This window comes from Berghia stephanieae, chromosome 1, assembly GCF_034508935.2.
Source record: "Berghia stephanieae isolate SIO BIC M18660-M18661 chromosome 1, UCSD_Bste_1.3, whole genome shotgun sequence".
Lineage (NCBI taxonomy): Eukaryota > Metazoa > Mollusca > Gastropoda > Nudibranchia > Aeolidiidae > Berghia > Berghia stephanieae.
The window spans coordinates 139,643,418-139,653,417 of record NC_088360.1 but is presented as its reverse complement, the minus strand read 5'-3'; the positions used below and the strand labels follow the sequence as shown (position 1 = coordinate 139,653,417).

General features: G+C 38.5%; 2 protein-coding genes across 3 annotated transcripts in view; both read left to right on the top strand.

Moving 5' to 3' along the window:
• Positions 1 to 10,000, top strand: part of LOC144963357 (uncharacterized) — a 93,330-nt gene that overhangs the window by 32,203 nt on the left and 51,127 nt on the right. The gene's annotated exons all lie outside the window — the stretch shown is intronic.
• Positions 6,303 to 10,000, top strand: part of LOC144963358 (uncharacterized) — a 58,150-nt gene continuing 54,452 nt past the window's right edge. Inside the window, exon 1 of one of the 2 annotated variants that reach the window (XM_078897314.1) lies at positions 6,303 to 6,377. Coding sequence is in view for 1 of the 2 variants with exons in the window: in XM_078897309.1 (XP_078753435.1) it covers positions 6,503 to 6,522 (20 nt within the window). In the remaining variant the exon portion in view is untranslated. Of the gene's footprint in view, positions 6,523 to 10,000 lie in introns of both variants that reach the window. The other variant, XM_078897309.1, reaches the window with a different exon arrangement.

Genomic DNA, 10,000 nt, shown 5'->3' with positions numbered 1-10,000 from the left:
GAAATGACACTCGTCTTTGGATCGGACGGTATTGGATTCGAGTCCCGCTCTGAGTGGCGGATAATTGAGTCCTTGGAAAAGGCTCTTTACTCGCATTCTCTCACCTTGTTCACTGTTAAAATGAGTACCTCGCTGTTTACAGCGTCGTCTTTGTCGGGAAACAATTGCAATATCGCTTAACAGTCATGTCCCGTCTAACATGTTTTTATGTTGGCCAAAGACCCTTATAAAGTGATTTGAGCACCTTTATTGAATATAGCGGTATATATAGCGCAAGTAAATTTTTCTCTCTTTCTCTTTCTTTCTCTCCCTCTCTCTCTCTCTCTCTCTCTCTCTCTCTCTCTTCTCTCTCTCTCTCTCTCTCTCTCCTCGACATGTTAGATTATTATAGCTATTGCTACATATGATGCGAATATCTTAGACGGTTATTGATGCTATGAGTTTAGGTAAAATGCTCACAACATCCACCAGTCGGAAATAACGTACCGTCACACAAAACTACGAGTAACCTTGAACGTTAAAAGTCTGATTGATATAATTTAGTGAGAAATAATTACCAAAATGACTGCCTTAATACAATAACAAAGAGTGGAATGATGTCAATTTCGTTCCTTCAACAGTCTAATTGATATAATTTAGTGAGAAGTAATCACTATTGTGCGCAAGACGAAAGATAGAATAACAGACAGTAACTGGGATCGGTTCTGTCGGCCACATAGCCTCACTATTAATTAAAATTTATTTCTAATTTCACCAATTTTTGGAGTAAACACACAGTTCTTAGTATCAAACCTATTGTAAATTTGACGCTGATCACGAATCCGACGTGAAAACAGCGAAAATCCGAAAAAAATTGTCCACTTTTTTATACTGCCACGCCCCTGATCGCCGATCGCCTCAAAAAAAATATCTCCCCGTATGTGGGCAAAAATCATCTGCGATAAACGCAGGGATCGGGTCACAGCGATAGGTCATCCGCTATCAGCGGATGTCAGCGTCTATGGGGGGCTTTAAGGTGTGCAAAACTAAATATGCCGGTCTGAACTAGTTATTTTAGCAGTAAAGAGTATCAGTTGTTTGTGGGGGGGGGGGGGGGGGGGGGATAACCGAAGTTTTAAAACAGAAGAAAACAGTCTTTTATATAACGATGGCGTCGCGCGCAAACCGTCTATGTCCAGAAGAGGTAGTTTTTCAGGAGAGCGAAAAAACCGTTAATTAGTAAATGAAATATCAATTTCAGATTTTAATAGGCTAATTCAAGCCAATTATGACTTAATACAATCACTGATACCATAATTTTGGTTCTTTTGTCGTGCATTCATTATTTATCGGACTTGTACGTTTTGCACGTCGACAAAGTGTCACTGACTTAGACGGTTTGATGTGTTGTTGACTAAGACGGTTTGTGAACGAGAGTTGTGGTCCTTCGCATGGGACTTGGATGGATTGTGCGTGGGTTATTGCATCTTGCAATACGTATGGACATTGTAAGACTGGTTATTTCAACTTGCAATGCTTTTGTTTTTTGATTTATATCTTTAAAAAACTAAGTGACCAGTGGGGAATCAAGCAATTTTTTAGAATTGTGGAACCTAGCTCGGTGGTCAGTGAGTCTCGTCTTAAATGAAGTTCAAGCTTCCACAGACGTGCTGAATGAACAGATGGGTTACCATTTGTGTTTGTCTTTGCTGGGTGTTGTGTCCTCAATTAAGGCACGTTACACATATTACTCCATTCGACATAGGTGTAAATGAGTACCTGGCAATAAGGACAGTTCCGTCTTTGTCCGAATAATTGTAAGACGCCTAACTAACGTTGTGTTATTTCCATTGTGTTCTGTGTCTGTTTTCAACCGGGGGAGTAAATCGTGAAGCGCTTAGGGTATTCGCGGATGATCACTATATAAGTGGAATGTTTTATTATCGTTTTACTTATCCGATTTGCACAAACCCTACATCAATAGTCAGTCGACACAGTAGATTATAAAAGTACCGTCTAACATTCACAGGAAGCTTAAAGAATAGAAGAAAGTGCTTGAGGAAATTATTCTATTGGACGGTGGAAAGTAAAAGACAGACGTTTTACAATGATCTTGTCCTTAGAAGCTGCGAACCCCCCCCCCCCCCTCCCCCTTTTGAACACCCAAAAGAAAGGGATCAAGCGGGAGACCCCAGTTGAAGTATTTAGCATGGGAACATGTAGTGTCCGACCTTGAAACACTTGATATAAAATTGCAAAATATCTTTAAATTCATTTCAGATTGATTTATTAAAGTGAATTGTGTAACAGATAATAACTCACAATTGAAATATTCATTAAAAAACTATTTATTACTGGAAGGGAGTTGATCCCCACGCCCTAATTTGAGATTTACCCAATCCTCTGGAAAATTAAATTAAAAATGAATTGACCCAAAAGGACACTATTTTTAGGCACAAACGTCTGTGACTTTTTCCCCAGCTCCAGGGTTAATACTTATAATCTCTTCTTTGCCAAATGTTTCAAAGTATTTGAAGAATTGGAATTTCAAGTACTTAACTTGATAGGTACGTGGCTTCCTTCTTGCTGACCTTATCAATTGCACGTAATCAAGAGGTGAATAGACGTGAGCATTCTTCTGTTGTCTTTCAACTGTCGCATGTACGCTATCCACCTCATCTGCATGTAACCCCGTTCCAAGATTTTTTACACCAAAATCTTTTCATATTTGATGCAAAACAATCTCAGAGCCGTGGCTAACACACGGTTACAGTTTTGATAAGTGGGATCATCAGAGATCACGGTCACTGTATCAAAATGATCTTTTTTATTCGTGAAACTCATATAAACATGTCGCAAACTCATTAGCAGTGAATGCCCCACTGTCTCGTTCCAGAGACAGGAAAGACAGTCACCAGTCCCTAAATTATAAATTGAGTACTAATTATGCACCTGCAGTTTAGTTTAGTATACAGTGCAGAAGCTTTCAGTGCAGGAACAAGTAGCACACGCTGTACACATTCCTCTCATCCCAACTCATCCACTGCCACACCTCATTAAATATCTTGCTTCGGTCTTCGTCATTTATCTTCTTGCATTGGTGATACTGTGCTTTACACGAGCATCGACCCCCCATTGAGACTGCCTATTTTCAAGATTGAACAGATTTATTTGACTCATTGTCTAATCTTCTGCCAACATAAGCCTTGCCTTGCTCCGGTAAGCGTTTGTTCAAATATTTCTTCGAGATTTTTCTACTTTTGGTTCCCTCACACTTCATCCCCTTCCATCCTACTCTATCCACCTCATCGTATTCCCCACTGTCCACATCTTCACTTTCCACCCTACCATGGTCACTTTTCACCTCTTAACCTTCCAACCTAATACGGTCATTGTCCACCTCATTATCTTCCACCCTACCTCCAGCTGCCCTACCACTGTTACTGTTGTACACCTCATCATCTTTTCCCCTGTCTCTCTCCACCTCATCATTTCTGATCCTCTCACTGTCCATCTCATCACCTTCTTTACCGCTTTCACTCTCCATCTCACCACTACTAATATTACAAAAGTAAAACATTTCTTCATCAATACTAAACTAAATATCCATGTCAGATTGTACATCAATCAATTCCGAGACAGATAGAATCAGAATGTCCTGAAAAGGCTCAAGGGTTTCTCTGTGCAATTGCACATCAGGTGATTCAAGAAGCTTTCGTCTTTTGGCTTGCTTCTGAGTCTCTAAACCGAGTTGAAGCATTCGTTTACCACGGCTGTAAGGCAGCATGACGTTAAGCAGTTGACAGAAGTAAAACAAAACAAGTGAGCTAATTATCTTCAATAATGACAGAGAACAAAAGCTATTTGAGCAATATCAGTCCATGTATTTTAATAACTTTTAGAGAATTTTAAGAATCTTTTTTTTTTCTTGGGTGTATTTCATTATGCCAACAGTGTAACATTACATTTGAAGTATACCTCTCAATATCAATATCAAGAAATGAGAGTACGATGTTATGATAAATGATAAATTATTAAAAAGATCAAATAAATACACGAGCCAGTCTATGATTTAAACAATGATGCTATTGGCTTAGATTTTTTTTAAAAACTCATCAAGTTGAGGAAAAGGCATTGTTGTAACTGAGACCAATCACCTGACGTTGAAACATTCAAGAAGGAATCACAACGGAGATAGACGTTTTGAGACCGGCAATTTAAAGACCCAATGGACTTGTACGGTTTGATCACATGTCAAATTCGCCAATTTAGAGTTCTGTGTTTTCTTAGATATTAATAGACATGGTGTATCGTAGGGTATAGAATGAATTAAGCCAATAAAACGATTTCATACCGATCGCGGACTTAGACGGTTTGCGCGCGACGCCATCGATAAAATACTTGGGCGGCCTGTTGACTTTTTGGCTCATGGTAGCCCCCATACCCCACCCTCAGCTCATTGTCGCACGTCATCTCGCATCGCGTGGGGCAACAAGAAAAATAGAGCCGTCTGTGATGATGCACAACCTTCGTATAGTATGTATCTATCACGGCTCGAGGAGAGATGCGCGAGTGTTAACGAAAAGCAGCATATGCAAAAACTGAGACGAAAAGCAGTATCTGCTAAATTTGAAAAATATAGGGCGGCACAAAACAACTTCACTCAAAAGACCGACCGCCAGTGACTATACCCAAGTTCTGATTTCACGTCTAGAAATAGTTCGTTCAGTTCAACGGGGTGTCTATCCCCAATGACCAGATTGGTTTTCTAGTTTATATCAGGTAAGCAGCGGAGTGGCGTTATTGACGGTATATGGTGGTGACGTGATTAGAAGAAGAAAAACAATTCTAAAACAGTGAACACAATTAAAAGGAGAGAGCACATGTTGAAAACTCTCTTTTTGGAAGGGTGGGGGGAGGGTCGATTGTTTCTACGAGTGGACAAAACTCACAAAAACAAATAATTCATGAAAACAACAAGCCACAACACTGAGATACAAGTCCCGTGTGAAAAGGTCTTTGTAATTATTCTTTGTCCACCATTTAAAGGATTGGATTTGGTAGATAGTGCAATCAATATGTGATAAATGTAAATCAAAAGAGAAAAGAAACCTATGACAGAAATTACTTACTTTTAGTACTTGTATACAGAATCTGCAAATCTTTTTAAAATTTGTTTATTGAAATCTAGAATGGCATCTATTTCAGCTTTGTGAATTGACAGAATCATTAACGAATTTAACCGCTCCTGTTTCATTGAATTTCGCAAGAAAATTTTCACTCTTTTAAGGGTGCTAAAACAACGTTCAGGAGGTCAAGAAATACGATGGAAGTTGTTAAGGTCACTATAGCCTATAGATGTCCATGATTTGTCAGTGTTTGTTGTATCTGTAAAAAGTAGACAATAAAAACAAAAGAAACGTTTTTTTTTCTAAACTAACTGTGAGCCATTCATGTCTACCATGTCATACCATGTCACTGAAAAAGAGCGTTTTCGAAATTTCCACACCTGTGTTAATTCAAAATCAGTTGGTTGGCGAGGAACTAGTCTTTTTATTTCTAAGTTTGTCCTCTAGTGTCAATCTCCCAAACGGTCGGTGAAGCAAAGAGTCAACTTGATTCATTGCAATTCAATGTTTAACAAAAACAAAACTTCAAAGTATATCTCAAATAATGGAAATCAGTGGAATACGATTAATGATTGCACAAATAAAAGGTAGATTCAGATCTTAAAGCACCACAAAGAAAAAATCACTCCACTTAAGTACTTAAGAAATAAAAAAAAAAACACACCAAAGTATAAATGTTGACAATCTTCGCTTTCTTTCTCTGACTGACACAAATACACACGCACAAACACACACATACACACACACACACACAAATAAACACTCATACACACGTAACCATCAACTCGGCACTACAAGCAAGAAAAATGTTGGTAAATTCGTCCACAATGCTTCGTTGCAAAGAATTACTTTATTCAATAATCGTGAATAAGAGGTTGGGGGGGGGGGGGGTTGATATATCATATTTTAAAGTTTTATGTTGTTTTTCTTTGCTACTTAGAAATAAACTTGACAATGATCAGTGTTTTTGACACTTAATGCCGAAGTTACCCTTATTATGACGTAAATGGTGCAACATTGGCGCACCCCTCCAGTCCAACGGTGGAGCTCTCAGATCCTGGCACAAGTCTGGCTGGTTTTCAGCTATTTGAGGATAGTATAATTCGACCTAGTTTCTTGCTCAATCATCTGTAGCGATACTAAAGGATAGAGCTTGGATTGCTTTGCACCACGGTGTTGATTCCGTCACTAATTCGCGCAGTGATGTCACCAACACACGAGTCGGCGCAGTGCGTGATTCGGAATCTTGAATAGAGTGGAGACTAAAAAGTAAGTATGTTGTTGGCGGGTTGGCGAAAGACAGTGGAGTTAAAATTTCTGTTTTATATTTAATTAAATTATGATGTTAATGTTTTTTTAAAAGATTGGTGTGGTGCCTGGCACTATTCCATCCAATGGCCCCACGCCACTGCAGGTAAGTTAGCATCACGTCCTAACCAAATCGCCGAATTTCTAAATGCGAGCTCAAGTTTCTTTATATTATCATTTACACAAAAGAGAAGTATATTCCTTATCACGACAAGTTGGTCTGAAAAATGATGCGATGACTAATGGGTGATTTCTGTAACATTAATTTGTACAGCCAAACGCTCGCTTTGGAATTCCATATTATCAATTGGATTCAGTAGTCTGACGTCAAGCCGCCCGGCAACGGCGGTCATCTTGGTTCTAAACAAGGAAAATAATTACTTTTTATTCTTCATGCTGGCTAGAACTTTTCATATGCCTTGTGATCAGAATGTGTAAAAGTCAAACCATGATAAAATTTATGGGGTTTTTTTTCCCTCTAGATACGCTTTTATGCTCGTCGGTGAAATATTTCATAAGGGTGTCCACCATTGTTCCGATAGTTTAGAGCCAGTGTTGCTAAGTTACCATCCGTCATTAGGAAGGAAGTGACGTTACGACTGTTGAAGAGTATTAATTTCATTTGAAACTAACGAGTCTTTAACAGCAATCGTTACACAACCATAACTATCGGCACGATCTTTCCGATAAAGATCACAACCGGCACTAGTGAAAATAGTCGATATTGTGAAATTGCACCCAAACTATCACCCAACAATCATTGGCAATGATACCGTACTCGTGGTAGATACAACAAAGTCCCGAAGGTTCAGTTGATAGAGCACTCGTTTAACACGCAAAGGACCGAGATCGATCCCGGGTGCAGTCGAATTTTTTTTTCTGGTCCCCCTGTTCACCCAGCAGTGATTGGGTAGCTGAGTCTGTTTGATTTGGCGAAAGTACAATGCGATAGACGAGCGACCTATCCAAAGGATAGCAAGCAATTGCTATTGTCTGTTTCACGCTATAGAAACCGGGATAAGCTCCGGTTCTATGGGTCGAATGGCTCTGAAAGACTACTTTAATCTTAATCTTTAATCGTTGCAGGTTTGGGACTGTCACGTGATACACGATATATAAATACGTATTAGGCCCCATTAGCTATTTTGTTTTTTGAATTTATTGAAAAATGAATGATAAAAGCAAAATTTTATCAACATTAATGTAACACAAACTTCATTTTAAGAAAATCATTCTTTAAAGATTTGACACAAATAACACAAATGAGATATTCCATTTTTCTAGGGAGGTGATTGTCAGACCATTGTAACTGATCCGATCAATGTATATTTTCCTGCCGATTCTTTTTTCGTCGTTGCCTTTTCTGACATCCATCATCCATGTCAATTTCTTGTTCTCTTGGCGTATTGTCGGTCTTGTGGTTCTTTGTATCGTTAAAATTGAGCTTTGAGCTTTTATACAGCGCAATATTCACTAAATGTGCTCAAAGCGCTTTACAAGGGGTCCCTGGTCAACAGCAACATTTCACATGTAGGACGGGACATGCCGCCTGTTACGCGATATTACACTCCCTACCGGACAAAGACACCGCGGTTAACGGCCAGGTACTCATTTATGTGACCTTACGCCTCGAAGCGGTATTAAGTCGGGATTTGGAAAACGAAGAAAACCGGTTTTAAAGTGGAAATGGTCAAAATGATCAAATTTAATTTTTTGGTTGTTTCAGAAACTGCAATCATTTTTCTACATGATAAAATATTATTCAACATAGATATTGACGATAAGTTATATAAATTTAAATTTTTAAAATGCAACTATCAGAGAGACATTCAAAACAAGAGTTGACTTTCTCTCAGAGAGCCACCATTTCCAAAACTTGGTAATATTAAGTCTTTTCGTACACCAATACCATGTAAGATACCACAGCAAAGGGCGTGTCTTTCTCCGGTAAAAAATCGGTACTTTTTATTCTTCATGCTGGCTAGAAAGTTTTCACATGTCATGTGATGAGAATGTATAAAAGTCAAAACATGATCATATTTATAATGTTTTTCTCCTCTGGATACACTTTTATGCTCGTCGGAAAAATATTTCATAAGGGCGTCCACCATTGTTCCGATAGTTTAGAACCAGTTACTAAGTTACTGTGCGTCATTACAAGGGAAGTGATGTCACAACTCTTGAAGCCTATTCCTGTCAACGAATAGGCCTGGGCACATGCCCTTACAGAGAGAACACCAACATAGCATTGCACATGCGTCTCTCGAATCAACTGAGGAAATATGGTTTGGTTAATGAGATATCACTAATTATATTAAAGAAATTACTTTTCAAAATGTTATTATATTAAATACTTTTATAAAATAAAGATATAACCAATAAACTTATTTTGATGAAAAGTTCACAGTGATGTGTTGCAAAGAATGAAAAATAAAAAGGAATGTTTTCAATGTTAAAATTACCCTCCGTGAAATCACTGACTTCACGATTCGATAACTCAGACGAACAGATCGATGAGAAACGAATTAACTGGTGCATCACTAATGCACTGTGAACGTTTCATTAAAAAACGTTTATTTGTTATAATTGTATTTTATAGGGAATGAGATTAGCGGAAGAGTAGCGTCCCTTGATTGGACTTCACCCATAGTCTGTGACGTCACAGGCAGAAAAGTTATTAGAGAGAGAACGTCATGTTGGTTGTGCGCATGCGTCTCTCGTCCTCGCTTCCGGTGAAAGCGGCTTGAGACACTTCAAAACCAAATTGACATTCTCTCTGTAAGGTGACGTCCAATCAAGGGACGCTACTCTTCCGCTAATCTCATTCCCTATAAAACTATTAGGTATATAACAACATTTTTAAAGTGATATCTCATTAACCAAACGATAAATTTCCTCAGTTGATAAGAGAGACGTATGCGCAATGCTATGATGACGTTCTCTCTGTAAGGGCATGTGGCCAGGGCTAATTTAGCTACAGTGTTGCCATGTTGGCGGATTTTTTTTTTTAATTCTAAGATTGACGGGACGTAAAAGAGTATGGATGGATATGGAATAAAAATCGATGGAAGGGGGGTGACGTCATAATACTGAAGCCAACCGTTGGCCGATTCCGCCATATTGGGTAGACCAAAACATTCCTTCGTTACGGCCGCAGTTATGGTGATTCACTCATCGGTTTCAGAAAATATGTTGCAACTGTAGGTCAAGATCATTTTTACTTCAATCGATATGATTGCCATAAACTTTTGCTAAGCATCATGAAGTCTTTCGTCAATAAACCCGTTTTTTCTACATTATTTCATTCTCATATGTTTGATCATGAGGGGACTGAGAATCATTTGATTCTTCTACTAAAAGCAAAAGCTGAGAAATATATTCAGGTCAGGTATTTCTATGCTGGTAAACTGTACAGTGACCAATTGAAAAAGAAGCTAATGTGTAAAAGCCGTCAAGTTCTTAACAAATTCATTTTATTTACAGGGCAGTAACAATGTCATTATTAACTTGTGTGATTTTTTTAAAGAGGCAAATATGTTTGTGTATAACCCTTTCCTGGCTAGGCTGGATTTCACGTCAAACAT